This window comes from Ipomoea triloba, chromosome 6, assembly GCF_003576645.1.
Source record: "Ipomoea triloba cultivar NCNSP0323 chromosome 6, ASM357664v1".
NCBI lineage: Eukaryota > Viridiplantae > Streptophyta > Magnoliopsida > Solanales > Convolvulaceae > Ipomoea > Ipomoea triloba.
In genome coordinates, this window is record NC_044921.1 from 21,242,077 (window position 1) to 21,258,990 (window position 16,914).

Here is a 16,914-nt window from a genome sequence, read left to right on the forward strand (position 1 = left end):
CTACCTATCGCTCCAATTCGTAATTAATTAATTAATTTTTGAAAATAATTAATAAATGTTTCTTCTTGACTGTTTGAGGCGTTTCCGTACGCCTCGCTGGAGGCGTTTGATTGGTGTTCGTATATGGATTGGCTCCATCGCTCTGAACATCCAACGCTCCATTTCTCCACTAACAAATTTGAAAAATAAAAAAAAGCACATAATTACTCGGATTTGGGCCATTATTTAGACTTTTTATTTACTTGTTGGGTTTATATGGTCATTGCAAATTATGTTGTAGACCATGTTTGCCATGAGCATTACAGATAGTTTATATTATATATTTATAATTAACATATTATATACATATAATGAATATATTATATATAAGTTTGAATATTATTTTGAGTTCATAATGCGTGAATTGTAGATAAATAAATTGAATGCACATAATGTATTAACCATATATACATAATTTGGATCATGGTTTATAATGCCTATGATGAATCTTGGTTCATGATATAACAATTGTTTAGTTACCTTAATATCCAATATTTCATAACAACCATTGTAGCTAAAATGAGAAATTATATCGTGCACCTCAGAGTTCACCTTGCAAGTAGGCTACAAGATGATCACAGATACATGTTTATTTTTAATATATTATTATAGGTCTATTTTTAGTGTAATGTACTATATGTTCATTTTTAATAAGCTTACTATATTTTGATACATATCAACTTTCAATGTATTCACTGTTTATTTGTATTGTATTACAAATTAAAATAAAATCTATAGTATGCTAAAAGTAAATATGTATCAAAGGGTTCATCTTGTTACGTGAATAATCTTGATCTACGATGTAAGCATTGAATTAAAACATATATATATATATATATATATATATATATATATATATATATATATATTAAGTGAGAAAATTATCATTTTTAGAGAAATAATAAGTTAGGAAAATAAAAATAAAGAATATGTTGGAATATTATTTTCATTATGTTAGCCCCTATTAATTATGTGAAAGAGAGAAAAATTGTCAACAAAATTAGTCATTTTATTACGCGACAAATTAATAACATGTTTAGTTTTTTGAAAGGAAATAACATGTTTAGTTATTAAGGATTCAACCAAATATGTCTCTTTTATATTAATTTAGAAATTAAGTTTACACTTACAATAATTAAATGACTAAATCCATCTACATTATCTTAATCACAATTTAGTGATTAAAAATATCATTTACCTAAATTAACTCAAATATACTTAGAATGGTGGAATTGCCGTGGAATCCGAAGAGTTTTGGTCTCTAATCCCTTGTTTAATAATGGAGTAGTAGTGTACTACGTACATTGTAAGGACGACAGTGACCTTTGTATCTCACACATTAATGCATGCGTATATGTTATGCTTGCCAACCAAATGTACAATACACATTTATTAGTAAACCGACAATTATATATTAGGCCGGATACCCTAAGCTCTAGAGTCTAGATTGGTAACTTTTGAAGTCACGAGTTGATCATACAGTTACTTTGATAACTATAAAGTTTCAAGTTTGACTCTTCATGAAAATTGTCTATTGATTTTATTAATTTGAGCCAGTCAATTATGAATAATCTGAACTGGTTTATCTTCTTGTAATTTTTTGCTAACTAAGTTCACAATGCGGGTACTCAAAAAAAAAAAAAAAAAAGTTCACAATACAGACTTTCTTAAAACACCCCTTCTACTAAGACTACAAAATTTCCCATAAATCAAAGATATGTAATTTTCAGGGAGAACGCCAACCGAGTAAAAACATTACCATTTTATAATCTAGTTAATTGAATGGTGGAATTTTGCATAATTTATGGAAGTGGAACGTGCATTCCTGTAGCCCCTACTCAATACATGTTTAATTTAATGCTGTGCGACAATTGTTGGTCTTTCTCTTTAATTTCTTTATTTTTATATAGATTTACACTGACAATGTTTGCAAAAATTATGTTCGGAGTACCATTAGAAGGTTGCCAAAGCAATGAAACTAAGATACATAAGTGGTCATAATAATTAAGTTACAAGTACAATTCAATCTACACAAAAATTGACTTTTCTTTGACGGTATTAATAATATGGAGCCAATTTGATCATTGAGCTATTTGATAGGCTCAAGTGGGTGTCCCTTAACTCTTATAGTAGCCACCATCGATCAATCGTCTGAATACCTTTATTCCAATGCAATTTTAATCTATGATAGACTATTCATAATCCTATTTTAATACTATTAGTGACTTCAATTTTAAAGTTTAAATTATCAAAGTAGCTTCTAAACTTATTTTATCTGTGATGATATAACATGCTATTATGACTTGATTGCTACCTAACACTCCTATAAATATTGAGTTTAACAAAGGATGCCATTGATGTTTCCCACCCAATTAAACCGGCCTCATGCTTTAAGCCTTTAACCTTCGATTCCAATTCAACAACCTTTAAACGCCCATATATGCCCAATTGCCCATAATGGATATAGTTATGTTCATTGGGTTCCAAAAACAAAGTTCTTCTTATTCTTTTGAATAACTTAAAAAATCATACATTAAATTTGGCGTATTCCTATTGTTTAACATTATTAAAAATTGTTGTTTAATAACGTGACGAAATGTTTGGTTTTTCTTTTCAACGATACTCAGTAACATATGTAAAAGTACAAATCTGCCACCTCAGCTCATATTTTAGGATTATAATATGAGAATTGAAAGGAACCATATATAAATATAATATCAAGATTAAAGATATTTAGTAGATAATTAATCAACCAGATGGCATTAAGATTAAAATATTTGTATGGATAAGCTAGCTAGGAAGTTGCAAAAGGAGTTATTTATTGATTTACTGGAAAGTCTGAAATCGGTATTTGAAAGTGTGTTTTGGGCGAAAATCATCTTGTGAAACTAGAAATTAAGAATGTTATTATGCCAATATAGACATGCACGCAACTCCTACGAAAAGTTGAACTAATGGGAATCATGTGGTTATCTATCAACTGCCCGATTAACTTGAATGTATGGTTATCTTGCAAAAAGATTTCTATATATCTCATAAGATTTCAAGTTTGATTTCCAGTAGGAGCAACGTAACCTATTGACTTTTTTTTTACTTGAACCAATTGCTATTGACAAATGACAACTTAAACTAGTTTACCTTTTTATATATTGTCATTTGCTAACTAACTAGGGTATAAGGTGAGGTTTACCTAATGTATAATCTCAGATAGTGATTGCGAGTTTCACTCGTATCACACTAAAAAAAAAAAAAAAAAAAGAGAGATGGAACCAAACAATTGTACTATCCGTCGTTGATTAACGGGACGTAGGATGGGTTGGAAATGCTTGAAGCCTAAGAAAAGTAGTACCATAATAACAACAATGATGACGATAATAATACTAATAATATATGTCTGGGAGGGACATGATTGGGGCTTTGTGTCTCAAAGAGGACAAGACACTACTTGCAAACCATATGTCAACAACATAATTCATTGTTTTTCCTAACTAATATGTAATTAGTATACGCACAAGTTGCAATTAATTATAGTTTACGTCTCTTCTTAACGTTAATATAATCTTACTGCAATGAATACTTAACCTGATATGAAGAAATTCCGTTAAGTTCGATGTTTGGATTGAGTATTAAAGTAAAATAAATTTAAATTGATCAAATGTGAAAATGCTAATATAGTTGAGGAAACAAAATTAAAATAAATTGTATAATTTTTTAAAAAAATTTTAACGGAAGGCATTATTTGTAAGCTTTAATGGTGTTTATTTGAAGAGACTATGATGGGGTTTAGTTGAACACACTTTAATTTTATATCTTACAATAGGATTTGATTTTATATATTTCATTTATCCTACCATCATAGTCTCTTCAATCAAAACTTGCCACTTCAATCAACTTACAAAATGTCATCATGCAAATGTTGTTAAATTTGCTAAGTAAGTATCAACTGATCTAGGCATCCTCAATTCATCTCCATCTCACCATACATCTATACTCTAGTATCTTAGGACTAATTAGAGTAATCTAAGCCAGTCTAGTCGACTAGCTTTACGTACTTAGTCTCTTCTCTTCATCACCTCTATTCATCTCAATTTAACATTAGCGAAGTCAATGATCCCTACCTTGGTTTTGTTTTTTGCTATCAATGTATATTTGTGTGTTATATTTTTATTTATTTATTTTGATTCCAATTCATATTTACTATCAATATAAAGACTAATCATCCTAAAATTCCAATTAGTAAGTATTTTATTTCAATCATAATTTTCAAACATCCTATGATCTAAATACCTATATATATATATATATATATATATATATATATATATATATATATATATAAAAGTTATACATTGATAGCAACAAATGCATGGTTCAACAATATCAATCAATAGATCAAATATTAATTTGCTTGATAGTCTGAGATTTGGACACACTAAATTTGTTAATCACCCCCTAGTTTAATACGTAAAGGGAGTTTATAATTATCTATTGATTAAAAAAATACACTTTAACTAAGAATTGATATTCATAGTAATTAGAAATGAAAATTTTGTATGTTTCAACTACCCCACACACACACATATATACTCCGTATAAATTAAAACTACTTTCGATCTCCAAATCCCTAAAGTTCAATGTGTGTGTGATGTACGCACACTCGATTCATGTTAAACTAATTTTTCAAATACCACTTTTTTTCTTTTTAGTTAATCATAAATTTCTTTAACCAATCTATTGGGACTCGAATATTATATTTTTAATTAAACTTGTTGAGATTCACATTATTTTATTCCCACCTTATAGATAAGTAGCAAATAGTTGATGCTGATTATTCAGTGGCTAGTGTAAAAGCAAAATATCTGAAGTGTGTAGGTTAAGGGTGGCCATCATGAAGGTGCAGTGGTTGAGCCATCTAAATTCCACATAAATTTCATGGGGGGTGTGGGGGCCTGCAAATATATACAACAAGTACAAAAACATTACTGTTTTCCACATAAATAGAGGGTACACTATTTTTCTACATAATAACGTGTTCATTAATTGAAAAAAATTCTTTAATTATATATATAAATATAAAATATAAAATACATTTACTTGTAATTTTTCTAATTTGAAAAATAGAAAATGAAGAGATGAATATTTGAAAAAAAAATTGAAAATATGAAATAAACATAAATGTTTGTGCATTCAAATTCTAACACGTTTTTAATTAGAGTGACTTTAATTGAGAAACACTCATCAATATTAAAATTAAAAAAAAATAAAAATTCATAGCCTGCCCTAGTGGATGGTAGCATGAAAGGTAGTTGTTGCTGATTCAGAATGGCCCTATCACAAACTATATCAAAAAATTTATGCCCATAGGACATAGCATATGCACTTCAAAAGTGAAACACACTCCACCTTTTTACCTGCGCAACAACATTATATCATATAGATGCTACATCCATTCTAATATTCATGTCAGAACTCTATCCATATCCAAATCTACAAAGTTAGGTAGCATTAGGAGAAAGCGGTGAAATTGAAAAAGTTAAAATCCTGATAGTAAAATTGAAATCTTTTTTTTTTTTTTTTTGGAAATCCTTTTAGTTAACAATTTTAGGATTCGAAGCACTTAGGAAAATGGCAATCACAATTCCAACTATAGTATTGTTAAAATAAGTATTTTTTAATTGAAATTTTTTAACAGTTGAAGTAGTTAAGGCGATAATGACAATCATCATTCTAACCATAGCATTGCGAAAATAGGTATTCAAAGGGTAATAAAGAGTGATCGTCATTTCCACTCTTCCAAATGCAAATTTGTACATCAAAGGTAACAAGAATTTGAATTGATTGTGCAGCTCGCGATTTATTTTGTACTCTTAGGAGTACACTAAAATATTTAACTATTTGTGCTAGGCATATCTTACAATTATTTAATTTGTGCAATAATGCAATATACAATATACTCTGTTGCGCATAAATGCATGTAATCCATATTCTATTTGAAGAAGATAATAAACTAGTGGAGAACTTCAACTAAGTTGGTTTAATACTTAATTTGATAATTATAAGATTTTAAATTCTATTTCTTGTAAGAGGTGTTTGTTGGCTTTACAAGCTTCACCTAGTGTCTTAGCGCATACTAATCTAGTAGTTACTATTCAGAGGTTGTATTTAAACTCGTTATTGATAACATGGTGAGAGTTTGAAGATTTTTTTATTTTTTTTTAATGGGTTAAGGTTTAGTTTGGTAAAATTGTGATACCTGGGTAAAAAAAATGGGTAAGCAGTCTATGCTATAATTGGAGTAGGTGAAGTCATTATATTTGTCAACAACGAAGAAAAAAAGGGGGTTGAAAGGGTGAAAATGATGCGAATTTGTTAAAAATTTCTACCGTGTGTCCCCCACATTCACTATATTTGGTGATAAAATTTGTACAAACTATCTTGTTGGTGAATGATGATGACAAATTGACAACGGTACAACAGTCTTTTAAAAATAATTATTAAAAAAATTTAATCACATCAAAGTTGGCATTAGGTTAAACAGATATATATTGTTTTAACATTAGGTTAAACAGATATATATTACTAATAGGTTAGAGTGTATTTATCATTATTTTAAAATTTTTTATGACTGTGCACATTGAACTTATTAAGTTTTATAAAGTGATTATACATAAGTGCTCATAATAAGACAAATTCATACAACCATTTTAATACGGAATAAAACTTAAACTCGCACACTATTTTTATCAACGAAACAAATTTTAATCTTAATTACTTTGAATTGATAACCAATTGAGTTATGTACTGGAAGCAAAATAATATAGTCTCTTTTTTATTTGCTTGTTTGATTTTTTAACTGCATATATATTTCAGTACGTGTGAGTGTTTTTGAGATTAATGAGATTGTATTTATTACAAAGTTAAATACTAATCGTGTGTGAGTAAGTTATACTACTTATAAACTATATAGAATTTTTCCTACCATAAACTTTAAAAGAATGATTTATCAATCAAGTCCATTGAATTTGAGTTATGTTGACCATATAACATATATACATAAATGTGTAGTCGAACTATCAGTTTAATATTTTAGTTGAGATAAAACACGCTCTTCAATTTGATATATTAATGCCAGACCCATAAGGAAGATCATAGGTAAAGACCAATAATTATAATCGAACTTTAACTTGGGCACTTCAATTACATTCTCAATATTATTTTTGAAGTTTTATAAAATCGGATTGAGGTGCACCTAAAAGTTGGAAGTGGATAGCAAATTAAACCAATTAGATTTTGAGAATTGAATGAGTGAGGAAGTGTTTGAGGTGGGATGGGGTTTGGTACAAGTTGCCATAACAAGCAAATGTGCAACCACATTATGCTTTCATTTACTCAATGTGTACCTAAGATGTATTAATTCTATATCATTATATTTATTCAATTACTCCGATCCGTATATTTTTCTTTTCCATCTTTGTTTAATGCATAGTCAACATCCAAACAACAAATTCAGTTATGTATATCCACTTTCAGAAATGATTAAATGTCAATTTCTAACTATTGATTTAATTCACGGTAAAATTATAATTGAAATATATAAATAATGATTTTTTTTAAACATAAAAAATATAATGAACTTTGATTGGCAAAGAATTATATTTTGATGGTAAATTATATCATCAATCTTGCAATGACGGACTCTACAAATTCATTTTTAGGATATTGTATTCCATTTTTAATGAGTTTATTATATTTTGATATAAATTCATTTTTAGTATATTGTAAGTCAAAATAAATTTAAAGTACACAATGAATAAACATGTATAAGGAGTCGATCTATTTACATAAATCCTACTCTATAGTATAAATAGAAATATCAAAGTAGGATGAGACCTACAGACCAGTCATAACCAGCCCCACTATAGAGAGGGTTAGAGTTGAAAATTTTTGATCCGCGAGGAAGTAGCCTTCGTGCTTAACCCGCACGGGCTTGCAAGTTGGCCCCACATAGGCCATGGGCCAACCCACGTGCCGGCTAATATTTTTTTAAAAATTATTTTATTAAAGGAAATAATTTAACTCCTTATTAAAAAAATTAACACTTTTAAAATTTATATTATACATATTGTTCATTTTATTGTATATAATATAAATATAAATTAATATTTTCTTATAAAAAATTAATACAAACTATGATTATAATTTAAACAGTATTACCCATCAAATTATAGTACATATAAATTAAAATTTATATGAAATGTTTATATTTATATGTTAAAGTATAGTATATAATGTAGTATAAGTGTGTGTGTATATATATATCACTCGCCGGAATTTGGTCGGAAGTTCGCCAGATGTTCGTCAGAGTTGGTCGAAATTCTAATTGACCTGCAATTACAAATAACAAATAGGTTAAAGGGTTTGATTGCTCCAAAATAATAAGTTTGAGAGTCTCATTGAAACTTTTTGAAGTTAAAGCGCCTAATTACACAAATTATTATAATTTGAGAGTCTATTTGAACTTTAACCTAAATCAAGAGTGAATTAGCTTTCGCAGCAGGTGGATCGCCATAAAGGAAGACGGGCAAAGTAGTAATTAATGCCCCACTATCCACAAAATTCTTACTATAGCGGACTCGGCAAATATATTGGCCCACATTTAGAAATTTAGAAATTGACCATTTGCCCCACTATCCACAAAATTGTGACAGGTGACTATTGTTAATTTGTTATTAATGGATTCCGTAAACTGAATTATTAGGCAAGTAATTAGCTCTAAGTGTAATTTCGTAGAAATTGCGATGAAACTGTCCCCACATTTGACTTTGACGAATGACGATCAGACGGCTCCCGTAGAACCTACTTCCAGGGGCAGCATCATGTATATGACTACGACACCCTATTCAACTGTATTCTCTTTTGTTAAATCATCTCCCTAATATGCGAAATTCCCTTATTAATCAACAAATGTTAGTTGACCCTCTGACTTTTATAAACTTAGTACAGTAAAGTAAAATGAATTGAAGCAGATGCCCCATTTCAACTAAAAGTCTAAGCTGATAGTTGTACTGCACATCTATGTTTATATATTATTTATGCTCAACAAAAGGGATTAGAATAGCATCGATTAAAAAGTTACCTTTATTTATTTATTTTTTAATAAATTCCTTCTCATCACGTCAAGTAAAAAAAATTTAATTTAATTTAATATTTTTTATTAGCATATATTTATAAGATTTATTGGTAATTCTTTTTCGTTCTCGTCATGTCAAGTAAGAAAAGACCAAATTTGATTTAACATTCTTTATTAGCATATACTTGTGAGATTAGTTGGTGATTTTCTTACATACAATTAAAAAAAAAAGTCTTAATTTAATGTATAATAATCTCTATCAATTTAGCATAGTCGAATGGAATTAGAATAGTAATGCTCAAAAAGTTAACGCGCTTTACTTGTTTTGTCACGTCAAGTAAGAAGAAACCAAATTTGATTTAACGTTCTTTATTAGATGAGTTGGTGATTCTTTTACAAAAAATCAGAAAAAAAGTGCCTTAAATTAAGGTACGTTGATCTTTATCAACTTAAAATAATGGAATGAAATTAGAATAGTAACATTGAAAAAAGTTAACGGTTTTTATTCATTATCGTCACATCAAGTAAAGTTGATCTTTATCAACTTAAAATAGTGGAATGGAATTAGAATAGTAATGCTGAAAAAAGTTAACGTCTTTTATACGTTCTTGTCACGTCAAGTAAGAAATTAAAATACCAAATTTGATTTAACATTCTTTACAAGCATATACTTATCATCAGATTAGTTGAGGATTCTTTTGCTTAAAATCAGAAAAAAGGTGTATTGATTTAAGGTAAAGATTCAAGTCTAATTACAAATGTAATAGAATTTGAGAGGTATATGTAAAGAAAGAATAAGAAAGGAAAGGACTTTTGGGTTGTGTGAGCAGCAAGAATGTAGAATGGGAATGCCATAGATTTAGAATACGAGAAAACCATGATTACCATCATACGTTAGCTTGTTTGTCACAATTTATACGATGCCCATCATTAGCCGCTACCTGAAATTGCGTTAAAGAAAAAGCAAATCCAATCGGATCAGCTCAGTGCAAAAAAGGCTGCTTTTTGTTCATATAAAATGGCCTCTCCGGCCTATTGTTTTTCCATTATCACTACCTAAACTCTTTCATTTCCTCTTCTATTCTCTTCTCTGTGTTCTCTCTTATTCTTCTTCGTCCCATTTTCTCCTTTTCCTCTTAGGTAAATGCCCATTTCCCTCATTCTTCATTTCATTGTAGTAGTAGTAGTGTAGTACATCTTCTCATTCTGTTGTGGTGTCGGTGGAAACAAAATTTGGGTTTTTTTTTTACTATAGTAGACTGCAGTAAATTTCAGATCTTTATTATGGGAGTAAAGACAAAAAGGTTTAAAATTTAGTTCCTTTGATAGAAAAGCCATGATCACCTTCAAAATCAAATTTTGATTAATGTGATTTAGTGCTGACGTTAAACCCAGGGTGATTATATTTTTTGCAGCAAATGGTTAGCTTTTTCCAGAGAAAAATTTCATTTTTGATATTTTACATAGTTTTCTGGATTTTCAGGCATGGTTCTTTATATTATTATATACTACTCTCATGCATTTTATATGTTATCTTATTTCTTCCAGTTTTCCTAGATTAGACATTGGTGCTCTGTCTTCTCCTTGTGTCATCCGTTTAATTCCTTGTCTTCTTATTCTTGTTTTCTTTATAGTAATTGTTGATAAGAACATTAGAGAGCAGGCTAATAGCAGTTAGAGTTTGGTTATAGACTTTTTCTTACAGGTGGATTTATTAGTTATGATTCTTGGTTTTCACGCTTAGACGGTTGTATTTCTCGCACAAATATGTACATTCGTCTGATCTGATGTATGTCCTTATGTTTGGTAGGTGTACTAGGAGGACTATATATGTGGTGTTTGGTTTGGAAATTTAACATTCTGGATTGTTTAGGTGGTTGGTTCTTGGTCATTATCTTGTCTGTGTTAGTAGTATAAGTAATCTGTTATATTAGCCATAGCTACTGACTATGCATAGTTGTTGTTTTCGTTGCAGTTGAGTCTTGAATACCCTCGGAGGCTTTGCTAGCTTGCTACCTCGTCGTCTGCCATGGCTGAGCGTGTTCTGACTCGTGTTCATAGCCTTCGTGAGCGTCTTGATGCTACTTTGACTGCTCACCGCAAGGAGATTTTGCTGTTTATGTCAAAGTAATGGAGTTTGATTCCTTATTGTTAAAGAGTGGTGGGTGAGATTGACAGTTTATAATGAGAATTGAGAAGATTAATGTTTGTTTGCTGCTGGTTTTTTCGTGTTTCAGGATCGAGAGCCATGGGAAAGGAATCCTGAAGCCTCACCAGCTCTTGGCTGAGTTTGAGGCAATCTGCAAGGATGACAAGGAAAAACTCGGGGATCATGCCTTTCAAGAAGTCTTGAAATCGACACAGGTGAGTGAGTCTGGTTTTATTGCTCGTGATAATCACGAAACGCCTAGCTTCTTGCTGATACTATACTATACTGTGATGTTTTATATAATTTGCCATAACTAGGAAGCAATAGTTTTGCCCCCATGGGTTGCCCTTGCTATCCGTTTGAGGCCAGGGGTCTGGGAATATGTTCGTGTCAATGTTAATGCTTTAGTTGTCGAAGAGCTGACAGTCCCGGAGTATCTGCACTTCAAAGAAGAACTCGTTGATGGACCGTAAGTTCTTGCATTAGAGCTATTGCTTTTATCTTTTAGTCTTATTTGTTAATCTATCAAGATTCAAGTATCAATTTACTGAGCAATGGTGTTTTTCTGATCCAGGGCTAATGGTAACTTTGTTCTTGAATTGGATTTTGAGCCATTTACTGCATCCTTTCCCAAGCCAACCCTAACCAAGTCAATTGGGAATGGAGTTGAGTTCCTAAACAGGCATCTTTCTGCAAAAATGTTCCATGACAAGGAGAGCATGACACCCCTTCTTGATTTTCTCAGAGTCCATGAATACAAGGGCAAGGTGATTTTCTTTTCCAAATTTCTCTTTCATTTTCTGCAGATCATATCAGATCAGTTTACCTTATAGTTAACTTGATATGTTGTAGTTTGGTAAAGTCTGTGGTTTTGTTTTAATTTCTCTTGCAGTCGATGATGCTAAACGACAGAATTCAGAACCTAACGACACTCCAAAACGTGCTAAGAAAGGCGGAGGAGTACCTGACTACACTCCCTCTGGAAACCCCATACTCTGAGTTTGAACATAAGTTTCAGGAAATTGGGCTGGAGAGGGGTTGGGGTGACACGGCTGAGCGTGTCTTGGAGATGATCTGCATGCTTTTGGACCTCCTCGAGGCTCCTGACTCGTGCACCCTCGAGAAGTTCTTGGGTAGAATCCCCATGGTGTTCAACGTTGTTATTCTTTCACCCCACGGTTATTTTGCCCAGGAAAACGTTTTGGGATATCCCGACACTGGTGGCCAGGTGCACTATCACTATGATTCTGTGATTCTTGGTTTTGAATTTCTCCAACTCGGGTGCCACAATTGCTTAATTGACTCTTCCTTGTCCTTCGATTCTCAGGTTGTTTACATTTTGGATCAAGTCCCTGCATTGGAGCGTGAGATGCTTAAACGCATCAAGGAGCAAGGGCTCGATATTAAGCCAAGAATCCTCATTGTTAGTACTATAAACTAAAGATCCATCTAATCGAGAGTTCAGTTGTCGTTTTCGTTTCATAATTTGACACCCGATCTTGTTCCTGTTGGCAGATAACTCGGCTGCTGCCAGATGCAGTTGGAACCACTTGTGGCCAACGGCTCGAGAAAGTATTTGGAGCAGAGCACTCACACATTCTGAGAGTCCCCTTTAGGACCGAGAAGGGCATGGTTCGCAAATGGATCTCTCGGTTTGAGGTCTGGCCATACATGGAGACTTTCATCGAGGTAAAACTAGCATTTTTGCATTTTTAGCTCATTTCTTTTTGGTTTACAGAATACAGATTGCTCTTTTTGGCTAATTTATCTGCTTTTGACATGTTAGGATGTTGCAAAAGACATTACTGCTGAGCTACAGGCCAAACCAGATCTGATTATTGGCAATTACAGTGAGGGTAACCTTGCTGCCTCGTTACTGGCTCATAAGCTCGGTGTGACACAGGTCTGAATGTTGTTACTCTCGAATATTATGATCTCGAGCTTTATAGTTTAGTACGTGAAAGGATTAAGGCTGTTCTGTTTTGTTTTGTTTTTTTTTTTTGTTATCTGCTGCAGTGTACCATTGCTCATGCACTCGAGAAGACGAAATATCCTGATTCAGACCTTTACTGGAAACAGTTCGACGACAAATATCACTTCTCGTCCCAGTTCACAGCTGATCTTATTGCCATGAATCATACCGATTTCATCATCACCAGCACCTTCCAAGAGATCGCGGGAAAGTAAGCTAAGATATCAGTTCTTTGTAGTTGAGTGTATGAGTTTTTATGGTCACATATAGGAGAGAACTAACTCTCATTGCTTTTGGTTTTCCAGCAAGGACACTGTTGGGCAGTATGAGAGCCATATGGCCTTCACAATGCCTGGACTATACCGAGTTGTTCATGGCATCGATGTGTTTGACCCCAAATTCAACATTGTCTCCCCGGGAGCTGATATGAACCTATACTTCTCATACTCGGAGAAGGAAAAGAGACTCACTGCACTTCATCCCGAGATTGAAGACTTGCTTTATAGCAATGTCGAGAACGAGGAGCACCTGTAAGTCTTATCTCTTCACTACAGCTATAAGATTGGAAAAGATTAGATGTTTTGTACCACACTTTATAACCTAACATTGTTATGTAATTGGTAGATGTGTGCTTAAGGATAGGAATAAGCCTATCTTATTCACCATGGCGAGGCTGGACCGTGTGAAGAACTTGACAGGGCTTGTCGAATGGTATGCCAAGAACCCAAAGCTGAGGGAATTGGTGAATCTTGTTGTGGTTGGGGGGGATCGGAGGAAGGAATCGAAGGATTTGGAAGAGCAAGCGGAGATGAAGAAGATGTATGAGCTGATAAAGACATACAATTTGAATGGTCAGTTCAGATGGATCTCTTCCCAGATGAACCGTGTGAGGAATGGTGAGCTCTACAGGTACATCTGTGACACGAGGGGAGCTTTCGTGCAGCCCGCTTTCTATGAGGCGTTTGGACTGACTGTCGTCGAGGCCATGACCTGTGGTTTGCCTACATTTGCAACGAACCATGGAGGACCGGCTGAGATCATTGTCCATGGAAAATCCGGCTTCCATATTGACCCGTACCATGGCGAGCAGGCGGCTGAGCTCCTTGTTGATTTCTTCGAAAAGTGCAAGAAGGAGCCTTCTCACTGGGAAACCATTTCTGCTGGTGGCTTGAAACGTATCCAGGAGAAGTAAGCCCCTCAGCATTATAATATATAAACATAAATGTGCAGTCCAACTATCAGCTTAGACTTTTAAGTTTAAAACAGATTCTCATAAACTCTAGCCATACAGGTACACATGGCAAATCTACTCTGAAAGGTTGTTGACATTATCTGCTGTGTATGGCTTCTGGAAATATGTTTCCAAGCTCGATCGCCTTGAGATCCGTCGCTACCTTGAGATGTTCTACGCTCTCAAGTACCGCAAGATGGTGAGTTTCTCCTCCTTCTCTTTAGATTCGTCGTGCTATAAATCGAGTCCTGTTTTTGAATGTGGAATTCTTGTTTTCCAGGCTGAAACTGTCCCACTGGCTGAGGAGTAAGATGAAGGGAGGGTTCAGACACTGAGGGTGAGGGATGATGGAGTGAAGTTCAATTCCTTGCTTTTGTTTGAATAAGAACCGTACTTTAGCTTGCGAGATTGCGGCAATTGTAAACCGGATTTTCATCTCTTTTTGGTCTTGTTTGTAACCCTCTAGTGTTCATTTCCATTCTTGTTTTGAAAAAGTTTAATTCAAATGCCAGTAATTCTTGCTTGGTTTTGTTTTATCTTGTTCTATTTTTTGGGTTCAAAAGTCTAAAATAACTTGAGTTTGTTGGGTGTAGAACAAAGTTTCTACCGACAAACACAGTGACTAATCTCCTCGTTGGATTTTAGGCACTTCTATTGAGTGGGACAGCTAGCTTGGAGATTTAAGATAGCTTAAGTCTAGATAGGTTCCGGATCAGGTGAGGATACTGTAGACTAATCCAGATCATCCATTTTCCAACGGTTATGAATGCTACTGCACAACAAAGTGAGAGGAATGCACAACAATCACAAACTGAGAACGAATGCACAACAAAATGAGTGACAATGCACAACAAAATGAGCGTGAAAAATTAAATCTATTGCATAGAATTAATCACAACCAATGAATTATTTAAATCAAAGGAGCAGATAAGTTCATAGAGTCCTCACATAACTGTATATCCTTATTTGATCCTTAATCAATCTAGATATATAATTAAAGTAAACGCGTAAAATGATAGAAATAGAATATAAAGTTGATGTGAAAAATTAAGACATTTGTTGTTGCAGATTCAAAAGCACAAAGAATCAAATCTCATTATACTCCAACATGATCTCTCTCAATTGCATTAATCACAAACCAAATCTTATTTATTTGTATGTGATGTGAGGAGGAATCTTTAAGGACAAATCTCCGACATGCAGATACTAATTTGTGTCCTAACCACGTTCTCGTCAATCAACAACACACGCATATGTCTTCCTTGCTCTATAATTTAATACATTAATCAACAACACAAAGAATCAAATACTACATTTCTCGACATTTTTGGCTAAGCTCAAATTTAGTATTTGTCTTCATCTGTCTATACTTTTAATATATAATTTATTGGTTGCTTTGAAACCATTTTTGTAGGAAAAGTTCTTCAAAACACCAATTTTTCTGTGTTTCCTTATTTGTCTTCATTTAATATAAAAAATAAAAACATAATAAGTGGGAATGAAGGTAATACATTTTTATTTATGTTTTATTTTTCGTGAAGTTTTGTTTAGATAAACTACAAATAAGTCATCGTACTATTTGGGAACAAGCAATTAAGCCATCGAACTCGAATACCCTTCAAATAAGTCACTGAACTCATAAAACAAAGCAATTAAGTCACTAAAATCGTTTAAAAAAAAAAAATCAATTAACCCATGTTGAGCCATATCGCATAAAAAATGCATGCATGTATAGTATATATAAGGTTGGTATGGGGGCTTTTATGAAACAAAAATGCAATAATAGGTGTGGAAGTGGAACATGGGGACTCCACTTTTTCTCACATGCCTCTGTTTATATGATCTGAGGATTGCCATAGCTAAGGATTCATGCATTTCTGACCGGTTAAATAATCAACATTAATTTGGCTTTATCTCCCTAGCTTCACCCTCCACACATTCATGGCTACTTCTAAAGAAACCACAACATTATTACAATTCATCCATAATCCAAGAATTAATTATTATAAAATAACAACTTTATAACATGACAGAGTGTATGACGTGACAATAATAATATAACTCAACAACAACATAGGATAAAATGCTAACGAGGAATAACATATTTATGTTTGGATCCGGATCATGGGAATTCTAAACTACTCTAATTTGTGGGACATAATAATCTTCCTATTATTATTATTATTATTATTATTATTTGCTTTCTTTCTTAGATGCGTAAATTGTTTCCCTCAATATGAATAATGGATGAAATTATTCCCCATGTTTACAAATAATTCTTCTATATCGACTTTACTATTTTAAAATATTCAACAAAAATTATTATTTACAATAAATTTAATAATACATATTGCCTCATTAATTATCATCATACACATCTCTTTTAATTGAAA

At 32.5% G+C, this 16,914-nt stretch overlaps 1 protein-coding gene across 2 annotated transcripts; it reads left to right on the forward strand.

Moving 5' to 3' along the window:
- The first annotated feature begins 10,153 nt into the window (after positions 1 to 10,153).
- LOC116022397 (sucrose synthase) lies at positions 10,154 to 15,057 on the forward strand. Of its 2 annotated transcripts, none has more exons than XM_031263110.1 (14): positions 10,154 to 10,309; positions 11,145 to 11,296; positions 11,407 to 11,533; positions 11,636 to 11,787; positions 11,893 to 12,085; positions 12,211 to 12,546; positions 12,646 to 12,741; positions 12,834 to 13,007; positions 13,105 to 13,221; positions 13,335 to 13,501; positions 13,596 to 13,820; positions 13,915 to 14,478; positions 14,582 to 14,720; positions 14,802 to 15,057. In XM_031263110.1, exons 2-14 carry the CDS (start codon positions 11,199 to 11,201, stop codon positions 14,829 to 14,831), a joined length of 2,418 nt encoding a protein of 805 aa, XP_031118970.1. In that variant the 5' UTR covers positions 10,154 to 10,309; positions 11,145 to 11,198; the 3' UTR covers positions 14,832 to 15,057. The 2 variants fall into 2 exon arrangements, with proteins under 2 accessions (XP_031118970.1, XP_031118971.1); XM_031263111.1 differs by lacking the exon at positions 10,154 to 10,309 and adding an exon at positions 10,823 to 10,975.
- Positions 15,058 to 16,914: the final 1,857 nt, after the last annotated feature.

Excerpts from the sequence above, each read along its gene's own strand:
- LOC116022397 (XM_031263110.1), top strand. The coding sequence starts at position 11,199 with ATGGCTGAGCGTGTTCTGACTCGTGTTCATAGCCTTCGTGAGCGTCTT. Across the intron at positions 12,547-12,645 it reads ATCCCGACACTGGTGGCCAG|GTTGTTTACATTTTGGATCA; the intron begins GTGCACTATCAC and ends TTCGATTCTCAG. Across the intron at positions 13,502-13,595 it reads TTCCAAGAGATCGCGGGAAA|CAAGGACACTGTTGGGCAGT; the intron begins GTAAGCTAAGAT and ends TTGGTTTTCCAG.